Source organism: Berghia stephanieae, chromosome 3 (genome assembly GCF_034508935.2).
Source record: "Berghia stephanieae isolate SIO BIC M18660-M18661 chromosome 3, UCSD_Bste_1.3, whole genome shotgun sequence".
In the NCBI taxonomy this organism is placed as follows: domain Eukaryota; kingdom Metazoa; phylum Mollusca; class Gastropoda; order Nudibranchia; family Aeolidiidae; genus Berghia; species Berghia stephanieae.
In genome coordinates, this window is record NC_088362.1 from 4,914,049 (window position 1) to 4,936,781 (window position 22,733).

The following is a 22,733-nucleotide window of genomic DNA, read 5'->3' on the forward strand; positions in this document are numbered from 1 at the left end:
TCACTCAGACCGAGCATTTAAATAAAAAATGTGAGAAAGTGTTTCTGAAAATACCATTTTATTTTCATCATACCCTTAACCTTCACTTCATTACAATACAGTCTATTTAAAATATCCTTTATGGTTATACACCCTGATAGATTCTGCTAATTATTAAAAAAAAAACATTGCCAGGTATATTTGCATCAAAGTAATCATCCATAATGAATGTCAAATATTAAGATGATCCTTCAATATATAGTCACAGAGGTATTGTGTAGATTTTGGTATCCAACCTTGACTTTTCAGTAACGCAATTGGATTCAATAGTCTGATGTCACGTCGCCCAGCAATGGTGGCCATCGTGGTTCTAAACAAAGAAAATCTGTACTTTTTATTCTTCGTGCTGGCTAGAACTTGTCTTGTGATCGGAATGTGTAAAAGTTAAAACATGATCAGATATATATAATGTTTTTTTTCCTATGGATACGCTTTTATGCTCGTCGGAGAAAGATTTCATAAGGGCATCCGCCATTGTTCCGATAGTTTAGAGCCAGTTACTAAGTTACCATGCGTCATTACGACGTCTGACTGTTGAAGCGTATTGACTAATGGCAATCCATTAATCCATAACCAGTGTTAATGTGCTCCAAAGAAAAAACTGGTTAGTTGTTTGTTGTAAATATAAAAATAATTGAGCTTTATATCGCGCAATATCCACTAAATGTGCTCAAAGCACTTTACAAGGGGTCCCTGGTCAACAGCAACATTTAACATGTAGACGGCATATGCTGCCTGTTAGGTGATATTACAATTTTTCGGACAAAGACAACGCTGTTAACGGCCAGGTACTCATTTTACACCTGAGTACGGTGAGAGAATGTGAGTAAAGAACCTTTTCCAAGGACTCAACTGTCACCGAGCGCGAGGCTCGAACCCAGGACCTTCCGATCCGAAAGTGAGTGTCATACCACATAGCCGTATAAATTTCATTCATCCATTTTACAAAATCTGCACCATCCTGGTCTCTACAATTTGCCTAGCCACTCAGTCAACCAGGTTTGCAATTTGTCGAGATTTTAAAAACTTCCACCGGTTAATGAGTCGGATTGGACCTCAATTAATTTTGATCTGGTATTGATTGAGTACTTTGCAATGGAGCAGCACCCTATTTAAAGGAAGGCAATAATTATTCTTAACCATTCCATTAATTCTATGCATTAGAATTAGAAACCAGGATAAAATTCTGGCTCTATAAACCCTAAATGACTTTATTATTACTTTGATTATCTTTTAAAATTCAACGACCCCTTCTTTAGATCGGAAGGTCCTGTGTTCAAGCCTCGCGCTCGGCACATAGTTGAGTCCATGGAAAAGGCTCTTTACTCACATTCTCTCACCGTACTCAGGTGTAAAATGAGTATCTGGCTGTTAACAGCCTTGTCTTTGTCCGAAAAATTGTAATATCGCCGACTAACGGGAGTCATGTCCCGCCCTACATGTTAAATGTTGCTGTTGACCAGGGACCCCTTGTAAAGCGCTTTGAGCACATTTAGTGGATGTTGCGCTATATAAAGCTCAATTTTTTAAAACGACTTAACAATAGCCTGGTGGGTCCTTATAGCTTAGTTGGCAGAGCACTCGTTTCACACACAAAGGGACTGGGTTTGATCCCAGGTTAAGTTGACTTTTTGTTCTGACCCTCTTGTCCACCCAGCAGTGATTTGGTAGCTGGGTATATGTTAAATCTGGGGAAAGTACTTTACTTTGCGATAGACTAGCAAGCAATTGCTATTGTCTGTTTCATGTGGTTAAAACTGGGATAAACTCAGGATCCGTGGGCATAGGTGCCAGTTTTCCGGTTCATGCCGGAATTCCGGTTTCGTGATATCTCAAAGTAAAATACCGCCGCTCATTGTGTCAATATGTTTGCTGTGTAATCATTTAATAATGGTATAAAAACGGTGATGAAATAAGAGTAAAGTTTAGGCCACATTTTCAGTAGGAACATTTTCAGGTTTGGCAAAGTGTCGAGATTTCAGGTTTCAGCACTTCTTCCTGCTGGCACCCATGTCTGTGGGCCTCATGGTTCTGATAAACAACTACAATAGCCACACCTAACTGAAGATTAATAAGTGTTCATGGTATTCACAGAAATCAAGAACAAATTGAAAATATTAAAGTGAAACAAGGATGTTTTTTTTTTCTTCTTTTTTTTTTCATTTATTATTTTTCCAACAGCGACAAATAAAAGTGAACAAATAAACTTATGTTGGCATCACAAGTATCGACTGTTGGTATGTGACCTTCCACCTTTGAACTATACCCTTACATTCTGTCCCTTCATCCTTCATTTGTTTATCCCTCTCACAAAATGGGCAAAAACATTTGGTTTGACTTCTAATCCAATGCATGATCCAAAATATTCATTGAATTGTTTGTTGTTGCCATGACAATGACATCATTTGTGGAGTGAGTCAGATCCATGCGTTTTGACAAAATGGAGGACGTGTTAGGAAATTGTGAATCTTCAAATAATGATTGAAGTGTGTTTTAAATTGAGTAATCTTGATTTAATACAAATTCCGTCCGAGCTGAATTCACATCACGGTTCTTTGGTGGTCACTTTAGAATTTTTCAAAATTATTATTTCTTAAGTTTAGTTCTACATGTGTAATAGAAAAAACACTCATTTCTAATATCAGCATTAATATTTTGAAAAAAAAAAAAAATTAAGTTACCAAAAATTGTGTACTACTTAATGGACCTAAAATGTGTCTACAAAAATGAATTTAAGATTTAGTCAAAAGTCATGAAGCCCTCACTACACACAGCTCATTACTCTGGTGTATTCGGAATACCTAAGTAAGAGTAATGTGGCATTGACAAAATAAAAAATAATGATAATAATAAAAATAATAATTGAAAACAACAAAAACGAATTCTGTAATACGGACCTGGGCAGAATATCGCCATTGGAATGGCCATTTTGTCTCTGGAAACAAAACTTAATATATTTAATTTATGTACGATACTCTGCCCTTTGAAATTGGTTTGTTTTGAAGAATGTGTTCACCGCATTGTGAACGATTAATTATGATTCAAATATATAATTACATAAACTATTTTGGGGAAAAAAAAACAGTCAGGGATTAAATTTGCTCTCTCTACAATTCAAAATAAAATTCATTAGATTGACTATTGTAATTACTAAAAAAATAAATAACACTATTGTAATAACTTTTAAAAAATAAATATAAATAACACTATTGTAATTACTTTTAAAATAAATATAAATATCTCTATTGTAATTACTAAAAAAGAATTAATATCTCTATTGTAATTACTAAAAAAGAATTAATATCTCTATTGTAATTACTAAAAAAGAATTAATATCTCTATTGTAATTACTAAAAAAGAATTAATATCTCTATTGTAATTACTAAAAAAGAATTAATATCTCTATTGTAATTACTAAAAAAGAATTAATATCTCTATTGTAATTACTAAAAAAGAATAATACGACTCAATATTGAATTTCTAAAAAAATTAATATTTATTTAGTAGATATTCCTGAAAGTTTTAATTCACATTGTAAACGATAAATTATGATTCAATTGTAATTACTAAACAAAAAAATACATTCAGGGTTAATTGTAATTACTAAAAAAAAAAATAATATCATTATTGTAATTACTAAAAAAAAAATAATACACTATTGTAATAACTTAAAAAATAAATATAATATCTCTATTGTAATTACTAAAAAAAAAATAATATCACTATTGTAATTACTAAAAAAAAAATAATATCTCTATTGTAATTACTAAAAAACAAAAAAAATTAATGGGAAGAGGTCATATTTATGAATTAACTTTTCAAAAAGGCCCAAATTTGCATTGACGTCACACCAAAAATGTAAGACAGATTTTCATTCTACTGATTATGCTAAATACCAAAGAAAAAAGTCAAGAACACACCTATAATGAAATAAAATGTACTTACATCGAAAAATACTTTTTTTTTCACAAAGACAATGACTGACATTGAATAAATTTATCACAATCCGCACAAGTAACTATAGGACTGAAATATGATAGTCCATATTTCATCATCACAAATCATAAATTAGTATAATATAATAATACATGTTTAATCAATGACAATATGTACAAGATTAATGGTTTAAAATAATCAGGAAATAACTAACATTGTCTGTAACGTTTTAAGTACTCTGTATATTAATTGTCTCAATGTTTAAAATTACCTGCTACTCGTCAGAACAAGTAAAGTTAAAGGATAAAATTTTAAAAGAAAAAAAAACGAGATTGCCTTTTAAAAAAAAAATTCCATTATGGTTTTCTCCCACTATTATTCCCAGACAAAACATCAAACAAATGTAGATGGTTTTATAATACACCTGAAGAGACCCCTACCCTTCCACTCGTATCGTTTTATTTTATAAACTATTTTTAGTTTATAAAGCCAAAGTTGTTTACAGATATCTCTCTAACTCTAACCTGTTTGATATGAATGAAGGGGAGTATCAGTATCAAGTAGTTACTTACATCCTTTAACTAGTTAATTGCCGTACTCTGGAAAAACACGTATTTAAACATTCGGCCAGAAAACGTGTCTGTAAAATATCGATCGATTTAACTGAAGAGAAAATTAAAGTGAGTAGATGTGACTCATATATAAAGGAACAACACAAAACAAACAACGTTTCGGCCCTTGGGAGACAAAAAACACAAATATGTAAATTTTCAAAATATCATATTTCGTCAAATTTGATTTACATATTTGTGTTTGCGATTTTTGTCTCCTGACGAAGGCCAAGGGCCAAAACGTTGTTTGTTTTGTGTTGTTCCCTTATATATGAGTCACATCTACTCACTTTAATTTTCTCTCCATTTTACTGGCTCATTTAGGCACCTCTAGATTCAATTTAAATGACCTTCTTGGCAATAAATATTGCCAAGATGAAAGCCATTTAAATCAAATAATAAGTGAAGGCCACGTTTTCTGGCCAAATTTTTATAAACATGTTTTTGTCAGAGTATGGAAGTTACTGGTCAAATAAACAAACTAGGAAAGTGTATTTATTGGAAGAGGGTGTTGATGAATGAATGTGATGACTCAGAATTTAAAATGTGAATGATTATAACAACTGTTTCACAAAACGTTAAAACTATCACTGAGATATATATATAAATAAAGCAAGTTTACCAGATGATCACAAATGAGTATATACAAAATTACCAGCTGATCTGAAAAAGTGCAACCCAAAGTCATGGTTATATGAATTATTTTTCATGAAAAGATGAATTCATGTATAAAATTTAGACAAATGACAGTTTTGTTTATCAGATTTTTATTTCCTTGAAGCTTACGTACATTGTTTCATGGCTTTTAAAGAATTGTCATTTTTATGAAAATTATATTCAAAATCAAAATACACATACCAAAGCTTTGTTTGATAGTCGGTTTGTTGCTGACTTTGAAAAGCCTCACAAAAAGGAAAAGACTTCATTATTGATACTGATACGGGGCAACCTGACAGCCGTGCCAAGAATTTGCCTGCCATCTATCAAGATTTTATCGTGTTTTTACTGTATTTAGTTTTGTAATTGGCTGAAGAAGGGTTTTGAGCCTGAAACGTTCCGTGTTAAGTAATTAAATTTTTTTCTAAGCTGTTACATTAAATATTTGTTTACTTTTTAATAACCTACAGCTTCTAGTAGCTTAGTATCACTTTGACTTAGGAAAAATCCGGGACATTTATAAGGAGCAGAGTTAAAATTTGATGAATGCCATGAATAGAAAAAGAGTATTGAGCGCAAGGTGAGAAACATTTGAAATCTGATGTTCTATAATTCGTTATGTTATTTTTAAAAATTTAACTTTGAATCTGGATTAACCCCCTGTCTTGTTCGTAAAATTTGTGAGAGGTTTATTACGTTTATTCTTTGGGTTGCAATATTTTTTCTAGTCACCTAGTACAGTCCAAGATATCTCGGACTTCTCCTCAGCATGTAGATAGTTGTCATTTCAAATAAGAAAATGGACAAAACCTACATAGTATAAACAAAACAAAAAACGTTTTAAAAATGTTACTTAATGATGTTTGGGGACATGGTTGAAATGGTTCCCGGTTTTAAACAAGGTTTTTAAAATAGAGTAAAGTGTAACAGAAACAATAGGGCATTCATTAATAAACAATGCCATGAATTCGATAAAAATGTACAAGTTTGGTGGGAAATTTTGCAACAGTTTAATTAAGTAGCCTTGTTTAATAAATGATGAAGGTGCCTTTTACAAACAAACAAAATTCTCAAATTGAAAAATAAATTAATTTAGATCATAAGGAGAGAAAAAATTGTAAAGAATCAAAAACGTTGAGATCCAAAGGAAAAGTTATCATCGAAATGGTTATGTATACATTTGAATTTTATAAACCTTTTTACCTTTATGCTTCAATCATTGGTTCAAAATGTTATTCCACTGGCTAAAAATAATATTCAACGGGTATTTCAAATGATTGAAGCAGGGATAACTGCTGGGAAACATTTCGAAGACAGCAATTTATTTTTCATTTATTTATAATTTATAGTATAGTAGTTAATCAAGCCAAAGTTTCTGAGCAAAGTAATGATAAGTGTGAAAATGATTTCGAATTTTTGCTGTTACATATTTTGGTTCAATCAATGTGTCTGTTAATTATTTTATGTATACATTTGTACAAACATATCTATAATTAGATTGAATCTGTTATCGGAAACATTTGTAGAATAATGCTTGAATGATTGATATTTATTCAACCAAGGTTTTCAGAGAAAGTAATTAATTAATCACAAGGAACCAAATTATGTTATTAATTTGACCTAAGTTATGATTTAACGTAAGCTAAACCATGTACAGCTGTCTATTCACCTGATTTGGCTTGTTGATTCAACTTACGTCAAACATACCAAATTCAGTTATAATGTAACTTATAATGCGAAAAACGCAAGAGATTCTCTAATTTTGAATATAGTCGCTACCTTCTCCTCCTCCTCCTCCTCCTCCTCCTCCTCCTCTTCCTCCTCCTCCTCCTCCTTCTTCTTCTTCTTCTTCTTCTTCTTCTTCTTCTTCTTCTTCTTCTTCTTCTTCTTCTTCTTCTTCTTCTTCTTCTTCTTCTTCTGTTCCGAATATAGCAAAATATCTATTTGACAGTGTATAGCGTTTGTAAGTAGTAGTCAGCATCAAGCTCATTTTAATAGAAGATTAATTTTTCAATTTCTATAGATGTACTATATTATTCAAAATTATTAAGACAAGGCTGATTTATTAGTCAATTTCGATATGCTTGGGCTATGTTATCAATGATTTGGCCTTGGGTTGGTTTCTTAGTTCTTTTCTGGGACTTCCTGTAGAGTATGCCACTGAGCGATTGGGCGACGTGGGTTGGCCAGCATGTCACTCCAGTGACGCAGCTCTGTTCCAGAAGAGTTGCAGCCCAGCAAACAACGACCAATGGGCTCGGACGTTCCAATGCGATCATAATCGACTACGGTGATGATGAGAGTGACTTTCTGTTGAAAAAAAAAAAAAAACAAAAGCAAAAATTTTGCATGATTATTATTAATTTTTTTTTTTCGCATATGTCATTTCATATAAAAGTCTGATCTTAACTACTGTAAACCGTCTGTTCTGTAAATCTCAGTAATTTATGTGTAAAAACAATGATATCTTGTAAGTTACACTATTACATTTGTGGTGCCACTATAAATGTTGTACTTTACTTACATGCACTAGACATTTAACAATGTACAAAGAATGCTCTTACATTGTTTCACATACTTTTTGTGTAAAATAGCATTTAATGACAACTACTGGCTTATATTCACATTCATTCTTGAATTCTACGTCAATAAACCCAATTTAAGTATAGATTAACACAATCATTTATTTGCTTGGTAAAAGTAAAAAATTCAAAAAAGATTATTTTGATTCTTAAAATGGATTGTCGACAACATATCTAAAAAAGTAATAATAATAATAATAATAATAATAATAATAATAATAATAATAATAATAATAATAATAATAATAATAATAATAATAATAATAATAATAATAATACATTCGAGAATCAACTGAGAATTAATATAATTCTTTCTTTAAAACTTTATTTACATCATTTGAGCCACTGTAACACGGGATTTTAGCTCATGGTATCTAAAATTACGTTCACACCAAAATATCTAGCTCTAAGGTTTTATTGAAGATTTAATTATTTCATTTCATGCATTTTACAAAAAGTCAGAAACAATTTAAACTTTTTGAAAACAGTACGGATAATATTAATCACTGAAAATGCTCCTTCCAAAATGCAATAATTTATGGATGATTTGATATCATGATATATGAGACAATAAGAAAATACCTACAAACGAGAAGAAGGCATTCGTCTAATTTATAATACTATCTGGTTTTTATACATTCTCATTTAAAGCCTTGTTTTAATACTTTTACAAGCTTAAGCTCTTACAGGGAAGATTTGATCAATAATTGTGAGGAAATCTGTTTAACTGGAATAAATATCAAATTTAAAAGAGCTCTTTAAAATGCATCTTGCACCGTTTGAAACATATATTTCTATACATATATTTATCTTGGTTTTTTTTTTTTTTTTTTTTTTTGGGGGGGGGGGGGGGGGGGGTCAATTTTCAATAATTATATGACAAATAAGACTCGTTTCATTTTGACTCATGAATCTCAGACCAGAACGATTTCAAAACAAGATTCCTCGTTCTGTAAAGGCCCAGTGCCATTATGGACGTCATAGATATTTTTATTTCAATTTTGCTTATAAAATAAAACCTTTAAAATGTTAATATTATTGCCAAACAGACCTATTCCAATGAAATAAAATCATCACAAGCGATTATCTTATTCTAAATATGTAAAAACTTAAAAAACTAAAGATAAAACAAGCAAACGTTAATTTGGATATTTTTTTGGATATAATATTGTATTGTAAGGATTTTTATTCCATTCAACAAACTGGTATTGAATCGTTATTATAAATTCGGCAACACAGTGACACTTTCTGGATTAAGAACAAAACAGATTCATGCACATTACCATTAACTTGATCTTATTATAACGATCATAATATTATACGTTTGAAAAATGTGTATTAGGCTACTTTTTAATTGTAACATTTTATAAGTATGGTCTTAATTATGCAATAACGATGTATCAATACATAATTCAATTGACCATCAAAGCTAAATTTCCAAACATTTTAACATATTATGTACACTTAAAGTATTCGGGACACCTCTCTAAGCTCTCAACACTCGTTACATCAAGTTGATGGCCATGTAAAATGGTATATCTCATCTTCTTTTAAAATTGATATTATGATAAATTTGATTTTGTTGCAGAGATTGGCTAAGATAAGACAATGAGAAAAATACATATCATTATCATGAAAGCAAGCAGTCTTGATTCACTTTATTAAACAAGCAAAATCAGAGAAGAAATCAAATACTTTAATAAGATAAAGTATTGAAAATTAAACCTTGACTAATCGTCTCAAATCTGGATTGTCACCAAGGACTTGATGCTTAAGATATAATATAATGAATGCCATTAACTCACTCAACCCTAACACCGACTATATCCGTTGTATACCCGGGGTTACTTTTTTTATTACATTTTTTCTGAGACAAATTATAGGCGTAGTATCAAAGCTAATTTTTTTTGTTTTTACATGTTCATGGTAGTTGAATATAAAACTATATATGCACATGCTCATTTTAATACATTTTTTCCAGTTTTGAAAAGTAGCAAAAATCTCTAGGATTGAGTGAGTTGACGTGGAGAGAGCATGCTAAATGAGAGATTTATAAATTGACTTAAAAGCGAGTTCTCTTTATCTTGTTCATTCCGACACCATACCAGATTGAGACGACGTGTCACTAAATGTGAGTAGGTGACTTTCAAAATGTACGAAGTCCCATTTCCATCATTCAAAGAAAACCACAATTTTTTGTTATTTATTTATTTATTTATTTATTTATTTATTTATTTATTGACTTAAAGAGGAAAATACTTGTCTTGTTTGCCTCATAAAACAATACCATGAGTGTTTTAAAAACTCCAAATTTTCTCTGGTGATTCTATGGAGTCCAAAAGATACATTGAGATTGTTTACTCATTTTTAAAAAATCAGGATGTGACTTAGGACCTTATTGAAATTCAGCTACTCATATAATCCTAAATGCTATTCTTATTCACAACTGTTATTTAAAAGTTACTTTGGATAATATGTGTGATTCTTGTTGACTTCAGACATCTTGTTTGATGGATTATCTAACTATATATTCTTTCAAGGAATGCCTAAGTGACGTTATCTCCGTGGCGGAAGGGCGTAATCTTTTAATTTAATATGATTTTTTATTTAAAGGTTTACGGTATATTTCAGGTCATCATAGATCCATTTATGCTTCACCTTTCACTTTCATGCTTGATAATAATAATGTTAGGAAATCGTTCTCCTTATATGCATTGAAAACAAAACCTATCTATTTTTGTGATTTTTAGGGATGTATTTATACAATATATGATAAATAACAGAGAACAATAGTTTTTATCTCACATGCAATCCCATCTGCCGATTCATTTCACCTAATGAGTTTTAGTCGAGTCAAAACTTTTGATGACAAGTAGGCTCTTAAAAAAATTATTTTACTAAGATTTGTTTTTTTTTAATTCTTAACAAACTCAATGCATTTTTGTTAATTATAATTCTCTGTATATTTGTATTCTAACAATGTAATCAAAATAATTATCTTATAGAGCATTTAAAGTCACATTATTTATTAATAAGATAAAGAAAGAAAGGGAGGTGGATGGGGGGGGGGGGGGGGGGTTAATACGTTTTGGGGTTCGTGCATTGGTATGAGAAGAAAACCCGTGTTTTTCCGCCGCCACCCCTCACCCCCCAAACAAACAAACAAACAAACAAAAATAAATAAAAATGATAAAATAACAGTTTCCAATTTAAATTAACACGGCTTAATCAATCAAAATAAAGTAGTTAAAGCAGTGATTACATTTAATTTATTATGTAGTGCCTGTGTTTGTACTGATCAAATCGACAATCATGATACATTTCAATCATAATATAATATAATGCCTTTATTCATATTTCAGAATTTGTTTAGTGCGTTTAAAAAGTCATCACGGCAGTTCTATGAAAAAGTCATTATCTTATTAGTATTTTCCAAGTACATAATGGTATTATTGCTATTGTTATAGGGCAATAATAATAATAATAATAATAATAATAATAATAATAATAATAATAATAATAATAATAATAATAATAATAATAATAATAACAATAATAATAATAATAATAATAATAATAATAATAATAATAATAATAATAATAATAATAATAATAATAATAATGTAATAATTAGATTAATAATAATAATAATAATAATAATAAATAATAATAATAATAATAATAAGAAGAAGAAGAAGAAGAAGAAGAAGAAGAAGAAGAAGAAGAAGAAGAAGAAGAAGAAGAAGAAGAAGAAGAAGAAGAAGAAGAAGAAAAGACAATTTGTAGGACAGTGCTTTTTTATGAGGGAAACTTCGGTCTATTGCAGTACATTCTATAAAGTGCGACATCTAAAATCCCTTTCCATAATAATAATAATAACAATAATAATAATAATAACAATAATAATAATAATAATAATAATAATGATAATAATAATAATAATAATAATAATAATAATAATAATAATAATAATAATAATAATAATAATAATAAAAATAATAATAATAATAACAATAATAATAATAATAATAATAATAATAATAATAATAATAATAATATGTATCATACAAGTGTCTGCTGGGGTGAATCCAATAGTACTTAAATTGTTTTGTGTTCAGTAACCCACATTGCTGTGGCACAGGTTAATAATGTTTTATGAAAAGTGCTGATCATAGATTACTGTCAAAACAAATTCACGCAATTTCGAATTGACTATAGATATTAATTTTTATTTGGGAGTGGGTTGTTGTTTTTTAAAAATTACAAATTATGCATTTCTTCAAAAGATAAACAAACAGCTTTGGTGTCATCACTGCAATAAGACACCACTCTCAAAGACCTAAAGGGATAATTAAAAATATAAAAAAGGAATGAAAAATGGCTTTTTAAAAACTTTTAAAACAAATTTATCACGTTCTGGGTATAATTAGCAAAGCTTCTTGTAAGACCATACGCAGCCTCTAATACAATTTTCTCGATTGTCAATTTTTTAAAAAGTCATGAATGCATGTTTTAAAAAATCCAATATTTCTTTATCTTAACAAGTTTTCAATTACCAGTATTCTATGATAGTATTTTTCGATTTTACATTGCCGTATTGATACATTTTTCCTGACATTCAAAGTTGTGTAAAACTGTCTGTGAATGATACAATGCAAGCTATATGAGATTCTGTAATTATAAACTATTGTATAAGGCATTTAAAGGATAAGCCTTTAGTAAGATAAGATAAGATAAGATAAGATAACAAATTAATACTATATTTTATCAAGATAGTTATCAACACAGCAAATATCATCAACCATTTGAAAGTTATAGACATTCACCCCAATTTACGACTGATTCCTCTAAATTAAACAAATCAATTACAAACTGACTCTGATGCATAAAATATACATTGCTTTGCATTTTTAGAATAATATCAAAAATTAGACCTGCTTGCCTCATATAAAAATTCGTAAAATTACGAATTTTCTGGTTGCAACTGCAGAATGACATAACTCATTAATTCAAAAAAACTTATTTAAAGGAAGATTTGGGACCGATGCAAATTTATAAAGAACCCAAAAGCATTATCCATTCTTATTGAGGCAAGAAATTAGTCATTTATAAAGCTAGATAAAGTAAATAATACTTTTTTTCCTATGAAATTACGAATTTGTTAAATTTCAAGTTGGCAGGTCTGAAAAAAAATGAAGTTGCCCATAGTCCCATGAGACTTACTTTTCTCTGCAAATAAGTAAAAGTAAAATCTTTATTTCATATTATATTAATAAAGAATAAGTGCGTAAATTTCCAATTCAGTATTATGCACCCGTGTCAAATTGATTGATCTCAATATTTGCTCAAAATGCACACGTGATGTAGATAAGATTAAACAAAATGTTAATAATAAATTGACTCACATGTCGCTGAAATAAGACAAGGATATTTATATCATTGTGAGAAATTGTTTTCAGGTTGTGACCACAGGAAATAAATAAAAACAACGAAAATCTCACTAAATAAAACAAAAACATAACAGTATTTGAAAAAAAACAAAAACATAACTAAACATTATATACGAGACGTGTAAATGATTAAATAAAATGTGGAAAAACAACAACAAATCAATGTCATGCACAAATGGATTGTTTATTATTATTATTATTATTATTATTATTATTATTATTATTATTATTATTATTATTATTATTATTATTATTATTATTATTATTATTATTATTATTATTATTATTATTTTCATTATTATTATTATTATTATTATTATTATTATTATTATTATTATTATTATTATTATTATTATTATTATTATTTTTATTATTATTATTATTATTATTATTATTATTATTATTATTATTATTATTATTATTATTATTATTATTATTATCATTATTATTATTATTAATGTCCTTTACAAAGTACATAGCATTCACGAACTTAATGAAATATGAAAACATGAAACATTTAAAGTGCGAGACAGTTATTTGCGGTGTTCTGTAAATGATAATATACGAAGCATGATAATATTTGATATTATAGAAGCATCTCCAAACAAAAACAGAAGAAAAAAACCCAAAACGAACGTAATATTACAGTTCATTCCAGTCACAATTTTGCGTTACTTGTACGGGTATTCTTAATGAATAATTTGAAAATGATAAAATGCCAAATAACATTGCAGTATATTTTAGTTATAGTGCAGTTCATTCCAGTACTAATAATTTTGCGTTACTTGTACGGATATTCTTAATGAAAAAGTTGCCAATGATAAAATGCCAAATAGCATTTCTATATATAGATCTAGTTATAGAAAGCGAATTGAGTTGGAAAATTATATTTATTTGAAAATGATATGACCTAATCTTATTTCCGCCCCTAAAAATAGGTATTAACCACATTAGACAACTCATTTAAAAAAAAAAGAAAAAACAAAAAGAATGCCTGCAAGAAAACTATGATATCACTATATCTAGTACTTTCAAAACTACAATTCTTTGTTGTTCAACGTTTCACTTGAATACGTTAAACATCTCCCAAAACTTTTTTTTCAAACATTTGTGACCCATCATGTCAGTCTGGTATTACGCCAGAATGAATTACATGATGAAAATTGAGTTTTAATTTTAAGTCAAAATGATCTGAAATAATATAAAATTGTTGGTCATCATTTATGATTAAGAAAAGTTGTTTGTTCCTATCAAGAAAACATACACTATTTGACCCAGGACTCAATTATTTGTAAAGTCTAAATTCCCTCGACATGATACCGTTTTGAGACGATGGTTTTCACCTATGTTATACTACTGAAAATATTAGACAAGACAATTCCACTTCAGCAAGAATTGTATCTTATACTGTACGGTGCACATTCCTCGTCCTCTTGTTCCTCATTCTCATGCAGTCCTCGAAGCAATTATCTCAATATCCCAAAATTATACAATTGTCTATTTTCTTTGTTCGATTTTCACGCATTCCTCATATTCACGGATTTCTCATTTTCACGAATTCCTCATTTTCACGGATTCCTCATTTTCACGAATTCCTCATTTTCACGCATTCCTCATTTTCACGCTTCCTCATTTTCACGCTTCCTCATTTTCACACATTCCTCATTTTCACACATTCCTCATTTTCACGCTTCCTCATTTTCACGGATTCCTCATTTTCACGGATTTCTCATTTTCACGTATTCCTCATTTTCACGGATTCCTCATCATATATATTCCACGATGCAGAATGAAGGATGGGGAATGTTTTCAAATCATTGGTCCCAGGTTGTGGAAAAAAGTCTCCCCGATTATGTTGAAGCTTCACCTTCAAGACATTTTTGAAGATATCTTTTTAAATGGGCATGATCTATATATCACATTTCCATGTGCTCGAGGTCATTGGTCACATTGGAATATGTGCTCAAAGTGACCCACAAAGTGAAAAGTGTTCACAGATTTTGAAATATCTATAATCCCGATTGTTCATTTTGTTCAGCTTGATACATGTGTATGCTCACAACTTTCATAAACAAAGCAGCGTGTTTACATTTCTGAAGAAATATCCAATCGTTGGACAGCAACAAATCATGTGGTTGATGACTTGGTTGGACGAAAACATGAATATAGATCGCTCCCATTAGCTTTAACTGAAAAGACTAGTCCTTTTTCTTTCTTAAAATTGTTTGTATGTATTTAATTGAGTCATTAATATATTATAATGCGCTCAGAGCCCTCTATCAATCAAGGAGTAACACGCTATAAAAGATTATTATTATTATTATTATTATTATTATTATTATTATTATTATTATTATTATTATTATTGTTATTATTATTGTTATTATTGTTATTATTATTATTATATTATTATTATTATTATTATTATTATTATTATTATTATTATTATTATTATTATTATTATTATTATCATTATTATCATTATTATTATTATTATTATTATTATTATTATTATTATTATTATTATTATTATTATTATTATTATTATTATTATTATTATTATTATTATTATCATTATAATCATTATTATTATTATTAATATTATTATTATATTATATTATTATTATTATTATTATTATTATTATTATTATTATTATTATTATTATTATTATTATTATTATTATTATTATCATTATAATCATTATTATTATTATTAATATTATTATTACTATTATTATTATTATTATTATTATTATTATTTATTATTATTATTATTATTATTATTATTATTATTATTATTATTATTATTTTTATTATTATTATTATTTTTATATTATTATTATTATTATTATTATTATTATTATTATTATTATATTATTATTATTATTATTATTATTATTATTGTTTTATTATTATTATTATCATCATTATATCATTATTATTATTATTATTATATTATTATTATTATATTATTATTATTATTATTATTATTATTATTATTATTATTATTATTATTATTATTATTATTATTATTATTATTATTATTAATATTATTATTATTATCATCATCACAATCATCATGAATTTTGTTATCAACTTATCATTATTATTTTTTTTTTAATGAAGCTTATATTTACCATGAATATTCATCTGGACATATCACAAAGATACGTGTTTAAATAGATATGTCTTCAAACCAACATTGTTTATCTTTCCTCTCTTTGAGTTCGAGTCACCTACTTCAGTTAAAACTATCTAGATCTACATTCTACACACACAGATACACACAAAAATACACCGCTTTGACAAAAAGTTTACGGAAAGATGGGTTAAAGTTATGAAGTTTATATATAGAACAAGAATAAGATAAATGATGCTACGACATAGCATACATTTGTAACCATTTATTCATGACTTTATCCATTTCTCAACTAGAATTGTTTTTAATGATTCTATGAATTTGTATTTATTAAGTTAATTGGTTTTAAAAAGCAAATTGTGAGAAACATTTTAACTTAATTGAAATAATTATAATATTAATATGTAATTTAGGTAATAACAAAATAAAAATATCATGAAAACATTATTATTATACTGATTTTAAAAAGAAAATCTAATTTTAATATTGAATAACGTTATTATAATATTATCAAAAGTCATGAATAAATGTTTCCTCAAGCTGGTCTTTTATTACTGACATAATAATAGGTTCTACTGATTTTCGTCATTGTTGACAAGGGGAGATTACCAACTTCGAAAGTTAACGAAACAAGCACTAACAGTACCTGAATTTGTTCGAATGGAACTTCAAATGTAAAAGATTCATTATAGTAGGGGTTCAAGGTGCATTTCTTGATGGTCGTCTTCTTCTTTTTCACCCTCTTTCCGTTGAGCATCAGTGAAATTTTTACATAAGGATCTGCTCAAAACAAAGGAAAAATAAAGAAAAGAACAAAAGCGGATAGAAATAAAATATAACAACGAACAACTGAAAACCTGTAAGAAAACAATCAAGATGAACCCAATCGCAACGAAAGGTAATAGAATAATAATGTTGATGATAATGAATGCATATAACATTGAATAAAACAATAATAACAATAATAATAAAAAACAGAACGGACGACCAATTCAGTCACACACACCACACGCACACACATATATTATAAGTCGTCACTCCACAAAGAACGTGGTAAATAGTGACGTAAAAATAAAGAAGAAGAAGAAAAAAAAAACATGTCCTCAAAACACTTCTGGCAAAGTTAGAGTAGATAGTTGAACGTCGAATAAAGGAAAGAATATTTAGATAAAGAAGCTTGGAGAAAAGAAAAGGAAAAAAAACCAAAACAATCATGGAAATTAAAGTTTTTACTCCGAAATGATGTTGTTAGTATATTATTATTATTAATTATTATACCAGTTTATGAAAGAGGAAATTCTTACAATTTGATCAGTACAATCATTTTATAGGTTTTATTAGTAAGTTTTATAAAACAAAATAAGTACATCAAAAAGATAAGCTGACATAGAAAAGCAATTAAAATTTTTATAATCATTCTTGGATTCTCTATATTATTATATGATGTCTTACTAGGTTTTACATGAATTCAACCAGCACATAAATTCTAGACGAAAGCTTTCGATTATCTATGTGTAAAATTCAATATTTGTATTTGATGTTAGTTTTTATTTTAGGAAAATTGTATTCAATTATAAACATTTAAAATCTAATATTTAAATATAGATATAAGATAACTTAAAATCCTATGCTGAATAATTTTACACTAGCGAAAAGGGAAAAAAAAGTTGTTTATTTTTTTTTTAATGTTGATTTTTTTTTTAGTATGATGACTTTTTATTATACAGAAGTGATTTGAGAAATCATGCTATTTAAAAAGGTTTGAAGATATCCTGGAAGAAAAAATTCAAACTCTACAAAACTGTGAAAATCAATACTTACCAATTTAAAAAAGACATTTATACAAAAATAATATTACAAGGAATTTGAATCAAAAGTTCATCCAAATCATTGGGAAGAAAAAAGATAAGGAAAACCACTAGTGATAAATAAAATTGCACAAAAATTTCAGCATTCGACAAAGTAAATTGAACTGGAATGAGAAATACAAACTGAAACGGGTTGAGAAAAAATAATCGGATGTACAACCCATCCATAAGAAGGCAAAGACCCAATTATGACTAGTGCAAAGTGACAAAAAAAGTACGTAATCAAAGAAATAAAGAGGAAAAGCTGTATTTGTCCTCAAAGTCTACCTGGATCTGCTCAAATGGAACTTCAAACCCGAACGACTCATTGAAGTATGGATTCAGGGTGTTTTTCTTAATTGTGGTTTTCTTCTTCTTAAGTCTTTTGCTGCCCTGGAGCAGAGCGATTTTCACATAGGGATCTGTAATCATTTTGTATGGAATGGAATTGAATAGATAATAATTTCAATTACTGCGCATGTTTCATAAATTGAATTGAATGGATAAGAATTTGAATTACTGCGCATGTTTCATAAATTATTTAATAAAATCTTCAGAAGTAGGTGAGATGTTGTTATCGAAATTTTACCCCCCCCCCCACCCCCAATACACATTTATAGTTAAAAATACAATAGAATAGACGTATAACCATCTACCCACCCCCCTTTCCATTTCTTCCACAAGTTTGAATGAATTAATACAAAAATATCCCAATTCAAGTTGAATCGTATAATGATATCCAACAACTCTTAAGTACCAACCCAGCGCTTGATAGAAATCATTAATAACAATAATTATATTATAAGAAATTAGTTATATTTTTAATGAAACATTCCCTTTGTTGCCATGTATGATGCCCTGTATACGAAAAATGGTTGTGGTTATCAGTAAACATATTATACTTATTTTATATAGTAGGCCTACATATATATATTTACTTCACTAATGATGGTTCAACAGTAGGTACTACTTGTTAGACCGTAGTGTGAACATTCGTATGTCTTTGTTTTCGTTTTGCTGTGGCCGATGATTTTATATATATATATATATATATATATATATATATATATATATATATATATATATATATTATATATATATACATTTTGAGTATAATTATTATTACTCCTACAGATCTGTTTCTTGTCACTGGGCCAATCTACGAGAAGTGTGTCTTCCCGTAGATTGTCCCAGTGACAAGAAACAGATCTGTAGGAGTAATAATAATTATACTTAAAATGTTTATAAATAGTTCCTTTTATAAAAAAGTTGAGCACTATTATTTCATGGTTTTTGCTTTTATTATATATACATATATAATATATATATATATATATATATATATATATATATATATATATATATATATATATATATATATATACATCATGAAAGAAAACTACTTGTTTTTTTGTCATTATGTAGTGACTTAAGAAGCAATATTATATTTGTCTTGTTTGCCTCAAAGAATAATTTTAAAAAACTTTACAAGGGGTCAATAGCCAACAGCAACACTTAGCACGTAGAACGAGACATGATGAAGCCTTTTAGTCGATATTATGTACCATTTTTTTTCGGACAGAGACAACGGCGAGGTACTCATTATACACCTGAGTACACTGAGAGAATGTGAGTTTAGAGTCTTTTCCTAGGACTCAACTATGCCCCAAGCGAGTGTCATTCCACAAGTCCACATAGCCGCACAAGAAGACCTTGAGTGTTTTGAAAATTAAAATTTTCTCTAGTGATTCTTAGTAGTCTAAGGTGTCCAATTGATAATTTGAGAGTGTTAAAAAAAAATAAAAATACAAATGAGCTTTATATAGCGCAATATCACTTAATGTGCTCAAAGCGCTTTACAAGGGGGCCCTGGTCAACAGCAACATTTAACATGCAGGACAGGACATGACGCCTGTTAGGCGATATTATAATTTTTCGGACTTACTTACTTACTTACTTATCCGAACCAGCGACCACCTGAGCTCTAGCCCTTCGGTCTTGTGCCATGACGTAGAAGTTAGACGTCTTTTGTAGTTGTTCCAGGTGACTATAAAGTGTGTTACAATTTTCGGACAAAGACAACGGTGTTAACGGCCAGGTACTCATTTTACACCTGAGTATAGTTAACTCATTTTTCTATCTGAATGTGACTTTTAAAGTCACCTCCACATTTGTAAATCGCCTGGTATATATCTAGATGTCTAAGACGGTTTTGTTTAGGATTAACGATTTATGTAGTTCAGGAAAAACAGTTTTAAAAAGAGTTAGATGAGATAAAATGCAAGGTTATATTATTCAGATAAAGTAGTCATACTCGTTAAATTAATGCATGAATAAAAATGGGTATAGTTTGATACAGGCTTTAGTACTGAAAGAAACTTAATTCTTATTTATTTATTTATTTATTTATTCATTTATTTATTTATTGTGCTCAGCTGTGTGTACGAAGTGATGATTATGTACGAGTATAATATAGAATGTGGAAAGGAATGAACATTTTCTCTGTGTTTTTTGAGACAAATTATGTCTTTATATAATTATAATCTCCATTTGTGTTACTTTGAACTAAGGTGACTGAATAAGTAACGTTGAAAGCAAGCGGCTTGTTTAAAAAGTTGTATCATTATAATCTGTTTGCGAATCTCCTAGAAGACGGGCTTGTCAAGTATAAATTCAGAAAAGTGAGTGGATGGAGCAGGCACTTATGTTGACAACAACAACAGATGAAGTGAGTAGGAAAGTGCCAGAAGACAATAGAGAATAAAAATTTTCGCGGCGGTGATGGGGGTTTGAACCCGCGACCTTACTGGTACGACAACTCCGCCTGGCCGTGACTCTACCGTATGAGCTATCCACGACAGTAAGGTCGCAGGTTCAACCCCCCATCACCGCCGTGAATATTTTTATTCTTCGTTGTCTTCTGGCACTTTTCTACTCACTTCATCTCTTGTTGTTGTCAAGTATAAAATATTTATGTAGCACTGCGAAAAAAAAAGAGCTGATATTAGATTTAATGCAATGTTATCATTCATTTAATTAAAGTTAGACTTGTAAAATGCATTAGTGAGACAGGTACATTTTGAAACAAGCCATAACTACTGAGGGAATGAGACTTTTTTATTTTTTTAAATATTTATTTATTTTTGTTCAGCTCTATCTATCTACAATTATGTGTATAAAATTGGAAAGGGAATGAAATTTTTATTAGTGATATAAGAAAGAATGTCTTTTTATATGTTTATTAATGTGTTACTTTAAATTAAGGTGACTGAATAGGTAAAATTATTAGAAACTCGTTTGTTTAAACCCTCTCCTTACCAACCATAGGAAAATCGTCATATTCGTTACGATACAACTAACATTTTTCTTATTCAAATTTCTCTTGTACATCATAAAATTTAAAGAAAATGAAGAGTGTGTTGTAGAGCATGTTTTGCTAAACAAATTATGTATGGCAAGAACTTTACTGCTATTGTGTGAGAGTGATAAAACATCGATTTCGTGTTTGTTGGGTGTGAAGTTTTAGGGAACATTTTGAAAATAGCTGGTAAAAAGAGGGTTAAAAAGTTGAATCATTATCTTTCTGTATGTGAATCGCCTATAAGACGGGTTTGTCACGAATATAAATTAGGATTAATGTAGCACTGTGAATAAAATAGATAAAAAGAGATGGATTAGATTAAATGCAAGGTTAATTCAGTTAATCAAATTCAGAATTCTTAAAATAATTTGTTAAAGACAGGCACATATCATGAAACAAGGCATAAAGATGTAGGGAGAGAGAATTATTATGCACAGGTCCAGTCGCATTCTTTGATGATTTAGAAAATGGAATGAAAGAAACGTCCTGAAAAGAACACATTTTATTTTCATTTTGGCTAGAAAACTTTTATAGGGAATGAGATTAGCGGAAGAGTAGCGTCCCTTATTTGGACGTCACCGGCGGAAAAGTTATTAGAGAGAGAACGTCATGTTGGTTGTCCGCATGCGTCTCTAGTCCTCGCTTCCGGAGACACTTCACCGAGAGCGAGGACGAGAGAGACGCATGCGCAAAACCATGTTGACGTTCTCTCTGTAAGGTGATGTCCAATCAAGGGACGCTACTCTTCCGCTAATCTCATTCCCTATAGATAGAATGCGCTTGGCCTAGGAGTTCACAACATTGCCATCCGGAAGTATAACGGACCAACACACAAACTCTGTGTAACCATGAACTTTTATAGTCTGGTTGATACAGTTTAGTGAGAACAACTCACAAACGCGGATGGCAAAAACAATAACAAAGGCCTGAGTGACGTCATCTGCATACTATCTATAGATAGAACGAAGATAACTTCACTCAGGCCTTTGTTATTGTTTTTTGCCATCCGCTTTTGTGAGTTGGTCTCACTAAACTGTATTAACCAGACTATAAAAGTTCATGGTTACACAGAGTTTTGTGTGTTGGTCCGTTATACTTCCGGATGGCAATG

General features: G+C 29.1%; 1 protein-coding gene across 11 annotated transcripts in view; it reads right to left on the reverse strand.

The window, feature by feature from the left end:
- Window positions 1-7,152: 7,152 nt before the first annotated feature.
- Window positions 7,153-22,733, reverse strand: part of LOC144967059 (synaptotagmin-1) — a 139,662-nt gene continuing 124,081 nt past the window's right edge. For 6 of the 11 annotated variants that reach the window (XM_078903856.1, XM_078903852.1, XM_078903859.1 and 3 more), the window contains 2 exons: window positions 18,550-18,683; window positions 7,153-7,553 (listed from right to left, as the gene is read on the reverse strand). In XM_078903856.1, coding sequence (XP_078759982.1) covers window positions 7,368-7,553; window positions 18,550-18,683 — 320 coding nt within the window. In that variant the 3' untranslated portion in view covers window positions 7,153-7,367. Of the gene's footprint in view, window positions 7,554-17,060; window positions 17,195-18,549; window positions 18,684-22,733 lie in introns of all 11 variants that reach the window. The other 5 variants (XM_078903853.1, XM_078903857.1, XM_078903860.1 and 2 more) reach the window with 1 other exon arrangement.